At 43.2% G+C, this 13,220-nt stretch overlaps 1 protein-coding gene across 1 annotated transcript in view; it reads right to left on the bottom strand.

Annotated features, from left to right (window-relative positions):
- The window catches only part of COP1 (COP1 E3 ubiquitin ligase), a 1,660,397-nt gene that overhangs the window by 1,125,747 nt on the left and 521,430 nt on the right, over nucleotides 1-13,220 (bottom strand). Inside the window, exon 11 of the mRNA XM_044085965.1 lies at nucleotides 351-486. Coding sequence (XP_043941900.1) covers nucleotides 351-486 — 136 coding nt within the window. The remainder of the gene's footprint in view (nucleotides 1-350; nucleotides 487-13,220) is intronic.

Here is a 13,220-nt window from a genome sequence, read left to right on the forward strand (position 1 = left end):
TGTGAAAAACATAAAATACACATTAAAAAATAAGAAACAGTTCAGCTTTGCAAATACACTTTTTGATGTACTTATTAACTTACTTTCGGACTTGTTCTACAAAAAAATGATTTAAAGATCAAAGAAGCTGAAATGAAGGTCAGTATAAAAAAGCTGATACAAAACTCAGTACACATTCCCTCTCCTTTTAAATATTCCTCAGGTCTTACTTGACTGTATTCTGGGGATGTACAGATTTCCATCAGGATGATTATAAAATAAATAAAATTTCTAATATGACCGGCCTATGTTCCTCAAACTATCAGAAATAATGGAAGTGTTTCACTAAGTATATATGCAGACATACTCACCTTGAGACAATACTGGAGCCATTGTAGAGGTCACTAGCATAAGACAGTGTTGCGAGGGGACGGACTGAATTGTAGCGTGTAAATTTAGATAGACATTCCTGGAACTCATCCAGTTGGTTTATGGTCCTGCTTTCATCTATAACAGTAAAAATAATGACAAGGAAGGTTGCAAAACTGTCCATAAATGTAAATCCACCACAGAATACTAATGACTTACATAGCTAGACTGAACTTTGTAATATTAAAAGAATCTTGTACTGTCCCCAGATGAAAATCAGCTGACTAAAGAAAACTGTCACTAGCATTTCATGCAGTTTGTAACAATTACCCAAATTAAAAAGAATGTGCTCTACTTTTAATAAGGGGTAATACAGTTAAGTTTCATACAGTTTAGGTGTAATGTACATTAGAGACCAAAGACACTAGGAACGTATTCAGCAGCACTGAAGCAAACACCGTCTTTAAAACACTTAAGATAAAGTATAGTTATGAGGGAACATTCACCATAACAGCATAGTTTTAAATTAAATAAAATTATAGGGTTTTTGCTAGACTTCAAGAGCAGATGGACATCTCCAGACTAGTCATAAAGTTACCACCAATGCCTAGTTTAATATATTGGATGCAAACTCTCTACAAAAATACCCCACCAAAGTTAACTGATATGACTGCAGGCTTTCAAAAAATGTCTCAGTACACAGTACCTAAGAAAGAGGGACTTGGACTTCACAACTTCTCCAAGAATTGCAACTATGCATTCAGTTTAGAGTCTTGAGTATCACAGCATTACTATTAATGTTAGTTGCTTTCTTTCCCTTATCCATTTTTTCTGCTTCCTTTTACTTATGATGTTGATGCTAAGAACCACATTTCTTTTGCTTAAAATTTCTGTACTTTGGTTCAACACAATATCAACATGACTTGTACAGGAATCAATCGACAGCAGCTGTGCGAAGTTGCATTTCCAAAAGCGCATTCAGCAACAGTGGCGGTTTCCCTTTTCTCCACTATTGTGTGACCTTGGAAATGTATGTTCAGGGGTGTCTCCACATCAGAAAAAAATATATTAGAAGGTTCACCGGGGGTGGCATTTGTGGGGCTTGATGTTAATCAGCATTGATCCATTCCAGGTTACCTGGTCTCTCAGTACACAAATTTCTATTTTCTTCTCCAGATTGTACTCCCTTTTCAAATTACTTATGCTTGGTTTCACTTTTTCTCTTACATGCAAATAGATACCTGTGGCCTGAAGCCTTCCCTTATTTGAGATTTCTGTCTTCCTCTCTCAGAGATGCATTCAGAACTGACTAGATGCTGCTTCTCCCCCTAACTATACTAGTACAGCTGCAGTCTTTCCTGTTTCTAAGTTAGTTTAATTTATTTAGATGCTAACAGGAGAGAATGCTGATGCAAAATGATCAATTTTAGGCAAAGCTTGAGGAGAAGAAAAAATATAATAAAAAGATAAAAATGCATAATAAGTAAACAGCAAAATAAAATGTATGTACAGCAGGAAGAAAGTGGATAAGAAATCACTGAAACTGACGTATAACAGTAAATATAATGAAATTGCGAAATAATGAACACTGTAAAAAGAAATAAAAAAATATGCATTAACAATTACACCGTTGCTTCAATATTGTAAAAAAACAACTACAATAATATAGGTTCACAGGTTCATACTAGGCTATCTGCCCTAGGGCATTTATAAGCCTAGCCGGAGTGTGTTTGGCTATTGCCACCCACTGAGTTGAGTTTACTGTGCCTCTGTCTAGTAGAGAGCCAGAAGTAATCCCCGGGGTAAACCTACGATCTCCCATCCACTCGTCAAGATTCCTCTTGAAGAGAGACAGTGAGGGGCTCTGCCTAACATGGACTGGGATTGTATTCCAGAGCAAAGGGAGCCTCTGGGTTATGAGTCTGTCCCTTCAGCATGTCCTATTTATTTCTGTGCTGAGGTTCAAATCCCTCGAGCGCGTAGCTCTAAGGGATGTGGATTTTCTGAGGTGGAGCATGTCAATTAAGTCCTGGTTTGACATGGCTTTATACGTCAGGCATACATTGCCTCTAAGTAGGCAGTATGCTACTGAGTAGAGCTGGAGTTTCTTTAACCGAGATGCTACTGAGTAGAGCTGGAGTTTCTTAAACCGAGCAGCATATGGCATCTGTTTGAGTCCCTTTATCCTCTTTGTGAGGTACTTTTGGGGTCTTTCTAGTTGCTGCAGGTATCTGGTAAGGTACATCCCAAATGGGGCATTGTATTCTATTATGGGCCTTATGAGGGATGAATAAAGGAGCACTATGACCTCCCTTGATCTAGATGTGAATCCTTTCATGATGAGGTGGGCTATATAGAAGGTTTTTCTAACCACTTTGGCAATGTGATTGTCAAAGGAGAGATTACTATCAACTTGGGTCCCCATGTCCCTAATTAGTTCTACCGTACTTAATGGATTACCACCTATGTGGTAATTTGTGGGTACTTTGTTTTTGCCAAAGGGTATAACTATACACTTTTTGGCGTTTAGCTTTAGGCCATGGCTCTGGCACCAGTTATCTGTCTCTGTGAGACCCTTTTGGAGGATGCTTGTGTCAGCTGGAGAGTCAATTATGGCACCCAATTTGCAGTCGTCTGCGAACTTGGACAGCCACAGTCCTCCCATGTTAGCCTGTACCTCGGAAAAATATATACCGAACAAGAGAGGTCCCAGGACTGAGCCTTGTGGGACGCCACTTGTAACTGGTTTTGAGTCTGACATGGCTCCAGCAATTCTGACCATGTGAGTTCTGTCCTTGAGCCAGTTTGCAACCCATCTTAAGACATAGGGGTTTATATTTAAGCTGGAGAGCTTATCTATGATGCCCGAGTGGGATATTGTGTCGAAGGCTTTTGCGAGGTCCAGGTAGGCTGTGTGGACAACCTTCCCTTCATCGATGGCCTTGGTGACCGTTTCAAAGAAGTCGACCAGGTTCAAGAGGCAGGATCTGCCCTTAAAGCCGAATTGGGTAGGATCAAGTGTCTGTAGGTCCCCAATGTGTTTGTTTATGAGTTCCATGATGATCCTTTCCATAGCTTTGCAGACCGGGCTAGTCAGGCTTATGGGGCGATAGTTTCCAGGGTCCGTAGAGGCACCACCTTTGTGGAGTGGGACCACTGTCGTTGTACGCCATTCTTTGGGTACATAACCTGTGGTAAGGCTGAGATTGAACAGCAGCTTTACGTGAGGGTTTAGCTCTTCTTGGAGTTCATGTAGGACACAACCTGGGACACCGTCAGGTCCCATTGATGCTGTGTTTTTTGCCTTGGAGAGGGCGGCTTTCACCTGAGCATCTGAGATGTTAGGGAGGCTGCACTCTGCTGGGATAGTTATTTGCTCTTTTGGGGGGGAGGGGGGGGGAGTTTGCACTGAATCTGTCTGCCAGGATGTTGGCAATGTCTGTGGGTTCAGTGTATTTTTTGTCATTTTGGATCAACTCTGAGCATATCTGGGAGTTTCCACCCAGGTTCCTAACATAACTAAAGAAAGCATTGTGATTTTCTTAGTCCTGTGCAATTTTTTTCTCGAAGCTGGCCTTGGTGGATTTTATGAGGGATCGTACTTTTTTGCTAGTACTAATCAGAGATGCCTTCCCTTTTAGGGATTTTGCTCCATCATGTAGTAGTTTCCTCCTTCTGTTGTACAGCTTATTTATGGCTGGGGTCCACCAGACTGAACGCCTGCCTTTGGATGATTGGGTCTTGGTTTTGTTTGGGATAGCATGATCCATGCATTCCTGGAGGTGTCCATAGAATGCATTTACAAAGGATTCTGCAGTTTGGGCTGTAGTTTACACTGGTCGGGGGCCTTGAAGGATTCCACCTCGGTTTTGAGAAGTGTGAAGTTCACTTTTGTGAAGTTTTTCACTGTGGTTTTCTGGGTTGGGGGAGGGGTCGGGATGTGGATATCCAGTGAGATTAATTTATGGTCAGATCTTACCAATGAGGGGTATACCTCTGGTAAGGAGCATAGAGTCCCTATGCTGATGATGACCAGGTCCAGTATGTTTTCCCCTCTTGTGGGAGTGGTGACTAGTTGTTCCATAGCATTTGAGTTTATAAATTCTAGGAACCTTTGGGCTAGGGTGTTGGGGCTTGAGTAGTGCTCCCAGTCTGTTTGGGTAGTTGAAGTCACCCAATATAATGGTGTTTGGAGAGATCTTCATATTCTCCAGTGATCTCAGGAAAGCCGAGTGGGACTCCTGTTTTGACAGGGTGGTCTGTAACATGCTACAAACTGAAAAGCAGTTTTGCCCACTGTTAGTTGCACATGGATGGTCTCAGATTCCTCGTGCAACGCCAGTAACCTGGAGGTGTGGGTATCTTTGATGAATATGGATACTCCCCCCTCCTTTTATGGTTCAGCCCGAGTTTTGGGGCCGAAAAGCATGATATGAGGTATAACCTGGTAGTGCTGGGGTGCTCTCTGGAGCCTTGAACCAGGTTTCTGTCACTGCACAGATATCGATGCCCTCCATACTGAGGAGGGCTTTGAGTAAGTGCATCTTGAGGTTAAGACTTCTGGCGTTGAGCAGCATTACCCTTTCTTATTCATTGTGTTGTCTATGGAGGTGGGTTTGTTTTTTGAGCCTTGCCTAAAAAAAGGCACTATGGGGGTGGCAAGAGCCTTTGCCAATATCCGAAAGCCCAGGGGTGACAGGTGCAAGCAGTCCCTAGCGATGCAACGTGGCTTGTCGAGCATGTCTTCCCAGGCTGACAGACACTGGATCCCCTTTGCATGACACCAACATTTTAGCCAATTGTTAAAATTGATCATTTTGTCTTTATACTGTGGCATCATTCTGGGTGAGGGTAAGATGCTGCTCAAGGTCAGAGTCATACCGGTCTGGGCTACAAGATCAGAGAGCTCCTCTATGTCTCTTTTCATGTAGTCCAGGGAGGTACGTCTCAGGTCATTCACACCAGCATGGACAATGACGGAGTCATATTTGTAGTTGCTTTGGAGTGACCTGAGTGCTTGTGTTATGTGGCGGATCCTAGCGCCCGGCAGGCAGCCCACTGTGATCTTCTCTTTGTTCAGCCTGGTGAGCGGGATGTCAGTGTGTCTGACTATAGAGTCACCTATTACAAGTGTATCAGGTGTGTTATTTAGCTTTAAGGGCTGTGACTGTTTGGCACACTGACTTTGTGAGCTATGTGTTTTGTTTTGGGGTAGCGTTTGCTTGGATGTCTGCTTTGGAGGTCTCTGCTGCTTAGGCAGATTTTTATTTAGAGCCTCCGAGTATGTTTTTGTGTATTTATGTGTTTGGTTTGCTGTTGTGGTAGGACTATGTGAGACTGGATTTGTGGTCTGTGAGGTTACCTTCTCCTCCTGTCTGGTTGCACCAGTTCTGAGTTGAGAGAGCTCAGCCTCCAGTTTGGCTATATGGTTGCATCTCTCACATATATTTGAACTTGTTGGAAGGAGGAGAGGGTTGTCTGTGTACATGAGGCAGTTGTAACACTGCCTCAAGATTCCCAGATTCACCAGGTGGACTGGAGAGGAAGCCATTAACAGACCTTTGGACATGCTAGAATAGTATAGGGAACTTCTTTATCACTGAATCAGAAGGACCAATAGGGGACAAGGTGCTAGGGAGTATAGGGGGATGTAGTGCTTTTAGTTTACTAGTGCTAACTTGAAAAATTGCTTACATGAGCAAGTGCAGTGCCTTAGATTGAGAATAGGGTGTTTAGATTGAGAGAAAGAGCAGTTCTATGGGAAAAAGTGAAGAGTAGACTCTATGGAGCCAGGAATGGTTTGCACCCGAATAAGCGGCGCTGCCCGATACCACGCTATGCGCACAATCGCGCAAAGCCGCGCCAAAGCGGGTTTTTATACAGGGGACTAGAAAGAGCTACAAATTAGCCCAAAACGGCCAATAAACTGCCAGATTCTGTGCTGAAATCACTCCTCCAGGGACAGATCGGCTGCTCAAAGCTACCCACTCCCACTGGTGAACAAAGAAGCTTCCTTCTATCCAAGTAAGGAAATGGGCAACACAGGAACTATACTAAAGTCCGGAATACAGCAATGCCTGTATTAAGGACTATTCTAGGTAGGGAAACGTGGGAAACAAGGATTTTTTTTGTTTTTTAAGAAGCAAACAGCAGAAAATACACAGTAATAGCTTAACACAGGCTAGCACACTTGAGTGAGCAGCCTCAACAGATAAAATGCAACAAAAGACAAACTTTAAAGTGCAATTGAAAAAAACAGTAAAACAAGCTTAAACAGGTAAAACAGCAGATATAACTCGGCGAGAAAGGACGTTCGCAAAGGTAGTAGCAATAAATTATACTTAAATCAGTTTAGCAGTCGCTCTTTTATGCCTCTCTGCTGCTAGCACTACTCTGCAGGACTACGAGGACCTTTAGCTGAGTAGGAACAAGCAAAAAACTGCGCCAAAGCGGGTTTTTATACAGGGGACTAGAAAGACAAAGCAGATATCAGAATAGGAAGGAAATATGGAAAGCAGCAAAGAGAAAAAGGAAAGAAGCAACACTGAAAAAAGGAAAACAAAACAGATGTGACTGGAAACAAATGAGAATTTTTAAAAGAATAAATGGAAAGTCAGATACACAGTATTAAAGTACAGTGAAAGAATGGAGTAAGAGGGAATAAACATGGGAAATGAGAGGTTGTAAAATAAAATTACTGCAATAATGTTAAAAAATGCTGAAATATATAAAAAAGTAATGTTATGCAATGGCATTCCTCTTCCTAAAAGACGTTTTTTTGTAATGATTTCCTGAATTCAAGAAAAGAAGTACAGTCACTTGTGTTAGCTAGAATTGACTTCCAGTGCTTTTTTTTTGTTTGTTTTGTTTTTGCTTTTGAGGAGAGGTAGGTACTTCGAGAAGGAGCTGGACTTGACTGAGGTACAAGACTGAACAGTACGTTGCTACGAATCTGTAGCTGTAATCTTTGTAGTCATTCAGCTTTTCTTAGAACAAAGCAACAATCTTCTATTCTTGCAGCAAAGGGAGACAGGACAAACTTTATTAGCTACAATCTGGAGAGAGATGACATTTTTTTTCTTTGAAGCAAAGAGGATTTAACACTGGCATATTCAAGATGAACAATTAAAATCTTTTTCACAGTGCTTACCAACTTCTTAAAATTCTCCATCCCTGCGTTTTTTGGTTTCATTATGACAGAATGTTCAGAATTCTGCCCAAGCTGTACAGTTTCTATACTTTATGACTTCACTGGCAGAGGCATGGATTTTAATTGATGAGAAAGATAGGCCTTTGTCAAGCATCTCAGTCAAGTATTGTAATATCTGAGGAATATTGGGTTCTGCTGTATCAGTTCCTTGTGCTTGATTCCAAGCACAGAATCGCTTCCATTTATCTGCATAAGATTTTCTAGTACTAGGCCTTCTGGCTTCCAAAATGACATCCATCACAGCTTTACTGAGAGGTTACCAGTATAGGATTTTCTAGTACTAGGCCTTCTGGCTTCCAAAATGACATCAATCACAGCTTTACTGAGAGGTGGTGTTTGTATAACTACTTGATCAGCCATGCTGCCAGGTTCAGGGTCTTGATTTGATTGTGCAGGATCTGATTGTTTTGCTGGGACAGTAGTTGAGGTCTTTCAGGTAAGGTCCAAGCTGGGTATTGAGACAAGTTCCTTAGGACTGGGTACCAGTACTGGTGAGGCCAGTCCGGGGCAATTAGTACCAACTTTGGTTTCTCTTGTCTGACTTTTAGGAGGACCTTGGGAAGAAGAGGCAGAGGAGGAAAGGCGTAAACTGATAGTTCTTTCCAACTGAAGGATAGGGCGTCCACTTTCCATGCTTGTCTGTGATAAGTCCTTGTGCAGAATCTTTTCAATTGATAATTTTGAGGAGAGGCAAATAGATCTATGTCTGGGCTCCCCCATTTCTTTATCATGCTGAAGACTTGTGGATCTAGTTTCCACTCATGAGGATCCATAAGGTTTCTGCTTATATCGTCTGCCAGAGTATTTTGTTCTCCTGGCTTGAAGATGTAATTGGTAAGACAAAGCTGTGTCCCACAGTGCCATGGCTAATCTGCAAAGGAGGTATGACTGCGTGCCTCCCTGCTTGTTTATATACCACATGACCGTGGTGTTGTCCGTCTATCAGTAATTATCCTGGATGAAGTAAGTCCTTGAAGGCTGCCATGGCATTTTGAACAGCTAGCATCTCTTTCTGGTTGATATGTAGATGCATTTGTTTTGGGGTCTATATGCCCTGAATGCAACTTCCCGCCATGTGGGCCCCCAGGCATAATCTGATGCGTCTGTTAAGGATTGGCTGGCAGGGGGTAGAGTGAAGCCCCGTCCCACGTTTTGGTGACATGCCTATGCCCACCATAAAAACTCCTGTTGTAGGCAGGGAATGATAGGAATCATTGTTTCCAGACTGTGACAATGTTGACTCCATAAACTTTTTAGGTACCATTGAAGTTTCCTCATATGCAGTCTTGCATATGGAATCAGTAGGATGCAGGATGCCATGAAGCCCAAAGCCTGCAGAATTTGTCTTGCAGATAACTGGGTTTTTGTTGCCATCAGTTTGAACTAAGTAGTCAGTTGCCTTTGCTCGTCTGGCATGAGGTAAGCCAACTGGGCAGTTGTGTTCAAGCTTGCACCCAGAAATGTTATCTTTTGAGAGGGTACCAGTTGTGATTTCTTTTTGTTTACTGTGTACCCTAGGCATGTTAGAAGCCTTTTCACAAACGCCAGGTGTTGAAGAAGAATGTCCTTGTTCTCAGCTTAAATGAGACAGTCGTCCAAGTAAGGATATATTTGTATACTTCTTTGTCTGCAAAATGCAATTACTGGTGCCAGGAAAGTACAGTTTTGTACCTACCATAAATGTAGATGTTCGAGTGCTAATACAGCTGCAGTCATAAAGTACAGTTTTGTACCTACCATAAATGTAGATGTCCGAGAGGAATGCATCTGCAGTCTTTACAAATGGGTTGTCCTGTCGTCAGGCAGCCCTTCGGTCGGCCGGATTCCAAAGTCTGGGTCTGGCTTCGGCTGGTGTCGCACTTCACCCGACGTCATTGCGGCAGTCATTCGGGTATAAAGGCATCAGCCGACGCCATTTTCCTCAGTGTTTCTTGCCCCAGATGCCAGGTGCCCTCTTGGATGGCTAAATTTGGATAAATGCCAAAGTTTCCAAATAGTAGAGAGCAAACACACAAAATAAGCATGTATGTACATATATACAAACAAATACACCATAATAGATCCCCCACAAGCTAGCTGAAGATTGGTAAGTACCCTAGGAGTACCTCAGAGGGGAAGGAGGGTGGGTAATCCTGACTGCAGATGCATTCCTCTCGGACATCTACATTTACGGTAGGTACAAAACTGTACTATGTCCTTCAAGGATGCATCTGCAGTCTTACAAATGGGTAGAATACCATAGCTAGACTAGGGGAGGAGGAAATGAGAATAGATTATGGTGTAGTCAGCATCCCTTGCAAAACAGCAGTGGCAAAACCAGCACGGGATTTAGAGTATAGAGGTAAATTATAATGCTTGGCAAATGTATGCACGGAGGTCCAAGTAGCAGCCTCTATAATGTCCTTGGTAGCCACTCCTCGTAAGAAAGCTGTGGTAGTGGCTGTAGCCCTTGTGGAGTGAGGCCTGATGTTCTCTGGAGTTTTCTTTCCATGGTAGGAGTAACAAAATCTAATGCAATTTCCTATCCATTTGGAGATTGTCTGTTTAGAAATTGGTTTTCCTTCCTTTCCTGTTGCATATGCTACCAGAAGCTGGTCAGTTTTTCTATTGCTTTTTGTCCTGTCCAGGTAGTAGCGTAATTGTCTCTGTGTACATCCAAGGTATGCAAGAGCTTTTCTCCCCTGTTCTGTGGATTGGGGAAGAATGTAGGAAGGTGGATAGCCTGATTTAAAGAGACTCTGGATACCACCTTAGGCATAAATGTAGGATTTGTTCTCAAGGACACTCTATCTTGATGGAAGATCAGGAAGGGTTGTACTGCCATTAATGCCTGTAGTTCAGAGACCCTTCTTGCTGAAGTTATTGCCAGCAGGAAAGCAGTCTTCCAAGATAAGTATTGCAATTCTGCTGTAGCTGCTGGTTCGAAAGGAGGTAGAGTCAGTTTTTCTAGCACAAAGTTCAAGTCCCATGCTGGCAATGGAGGTTTCCTGGGAGGTTTTATATTTTTAATTCCTCTCAGAAACTGTCTGAGCAGAGGATGCGAGAAGACAGGAGGATCCAAGCTGTATTCTGCTGAAATAGCTGATGCATGTATCTTGATGGAGGAATAGGACAGGCCTGTATGAAAGAGCTCCGCCAAGTACTCCAGGATGTTGGCTATGTTCACCAGTGTCACATCTTGCCCCTTTGCAGTACTCCAGATGAGATATCTTTTCCATTTTGCTGCATAATTCTTCCTTGTTGAAGGTCTACGAGCCTCCAGGATTATGTCTTTAACCCTTTGGGATAAATTTGGGTTAATTGCTGTTATGTAATGTTCCAGGCAGTTAGCTGCAGAGTTTTTAGGTTTGGATGTAGGATGTTGTAGTTGTTCTGTGTCAGCAGTAATGGGATCAGGGGCAGTGTCCATATTTGTTCCCGGGACATGCTCCTCAGCAGTGGATACCAATGTTGTCTTGGCCAGTCTGGGGCTATCGGAATGATCCTCGGACGTTCCTCTTTGATCTTGAGAAGCACCTTGTGCATCAAAGGAAGTGGTGGGAATGCGTATGCTGTCAGGCTTTTCCAACTGAAGGATAGGGAGTCCACCTTCCAAGCAAGTGGGTGATAAGTCCTTGTGCAGAATTTCTTCAACTGGTGATTGAATGGGGATGCAAACAAGTCTATTTGTGGTAATCCCCATTCTCTTGTGATGGTTTTGAAGATGTCCGGATGCAGCATCCATTCGTGGGCATCTGTTGTAGTTCTGCTTAATATGTCTGCTAGAATGTTTTCCTTCCCTGGTACATAAATTGCCTGTAACTGAATGTTGTAGCCCAGAGCCACATCCCATAGGTCCAGTGCCAGCCGGCATAGAGGGTATGAGTGTGTGCCTCCCTGCTTGTTGATGTACCACATAATTGTGGTGTTGTCTGTCCTTATCATCAACTGGCCTTCTTGGAGAAAAGATCTGAATGCCTGGATTGCCAATTTTACTGCCATCATTTCTTTTAGATTTATGTGCAGATGCAGCTGGTCTTGAGTCCATAGGCCTTGAATGCACTTGCCCATCATGTGTGCCCCCCGACCGAGGTCTGAGGCATCTGTCGTGATGGTTTGTCTTGGTTGACTTTTGCAGAAGGGCAGTCCTGTGTTTGATTGACAGGCCTGAGCCCACCATAAGAACTCTTGCTTCAGGCATGGGATCATTGGAATTTTGGTTTCTAGGCTGTGCTTGTGCTGAGACCACAAATTCTTTAGGTACCACTGTAGCTTTCTCATATGCAGCCTGGCATGAGGGACCAGTATTATGCAGGATGCCATGAAGCCTAGAGCTTGTAGCACTTTTCTTGCAGTTAGATGGCTCTGCTTTGTTAATGCCAAGAAGTAGAGAGGAAGTTGCTCTTTCTTTTCTGCAGTTAGAAATGCCATTTGTTTTGATGTGTCCAATTCTGCACCCAGAAAGGTTATTCTTTGGGATGGAATCAGCCTTGACTTTTTTGTATTGACTGTATATCCCAGGGCTTGCAGCAGGTAGATGACTCTTTGTAAGTCTTCTGTTAGTTTGTTTTTGTTGTCCGCTTGTATCAGGCAGTCGTCCAGGTAGGAATAGATTTGAATTCCTGGCGTCTGCAATGAGCGATTACTGATGCCAGGCATTTCGTGAACACTCTGGGCGCAGTAGATAAGCCAAAGGGCAATGCTGAGAATTGATAATGCTCTGATCCTGCAAGAAATCTGAGGTATCTTCTGCAAATTGGTCTTATGGGGACGTGCAGGTATGCCTCCTTGAGATCTAGAGTTACCAGCCAAGACTCCTTGCCCAGCATGGGAAGAAGCTGCTGTAGGGTCAGCATTTTGAATTTTGGAACAATGAGGAATGTGTTTAAAGCGGACAGGTCTAGAATAGGCCTCCATTTGTTTTCCTTTCTTGGTACCAGGAAGAGCCTGGAGTAAAATCCCTTCCCTTGCTCCGTAAATGGTACCTTTTCCACAGCTCTCATTCTTAATAATTGAGATATTTGTTTTAGAGCTTCTGCCCTTTGAGAAGGTGGTAGGTTTGGCATTCCTCTCTTTCCTGGTAGTGTATGAAAATGGAACCTGTAACCTTTGTCTATAGTCTGCAAAATCCATTTTTCTCTTGTAATGCAGTGCCAGTTTCTTGAAAATAATGTTAGCTTTCCGCCTAAGGGTGCTTCTAGTTGTTCCCTGGTAGGCGGTGCCACCAAGTCACTGTGATTGAGTTGTTGTAGTGGTGGTGGCTGTATCCGTGCCTCGGTGGTTGTTACCCTGCCACTGGCGACCCCTGTAGGCACCCCTGGATTGGTTCCTGCCTCTAGAGCACCTATTCCTGCCTCTATGTGCCTTAGAGGAGTCCGGAAAGGACCAATTCTTGGAGGGCCAGTTCCTGCTAAACCTTGGAGGTTGAACTTGTAAGAAATCTTTCACTGTTTGCACAGATTTTGCTTTCTCTTCCATCTTTTTTAGTACCTGCTGTGCGGGGGCACCAAATAAATTGACCTTGTCCATAGGTGCATCCAAAAGCTTAGATTTGACATGGTCTGGTAATGCCTGTTCTTTCAACCATGCATGTCTCCTGATAACTGTGCCAGTCATGGCTGATCTAAAGGAAGCCTCCAGTGCATCATAGCCACATTTTAAAGAATGGTTACTAACCTGCTGT

The sequence above is a fragment of the Protopterus annectens genome, chromosome 10.part0 (genome assembly GCF_019279795.1).
Source record: "Protopterus annectens isolate FY-2018-M chromosome 10.part0, PAN1.0, whole genome shotgun sequence".
Taxonomy (NCBI): Eukaryota; Metazoa; Chordata; order Ceratodontiformes; family Protopteridae; genus Protopterus; species Protopterus annectens.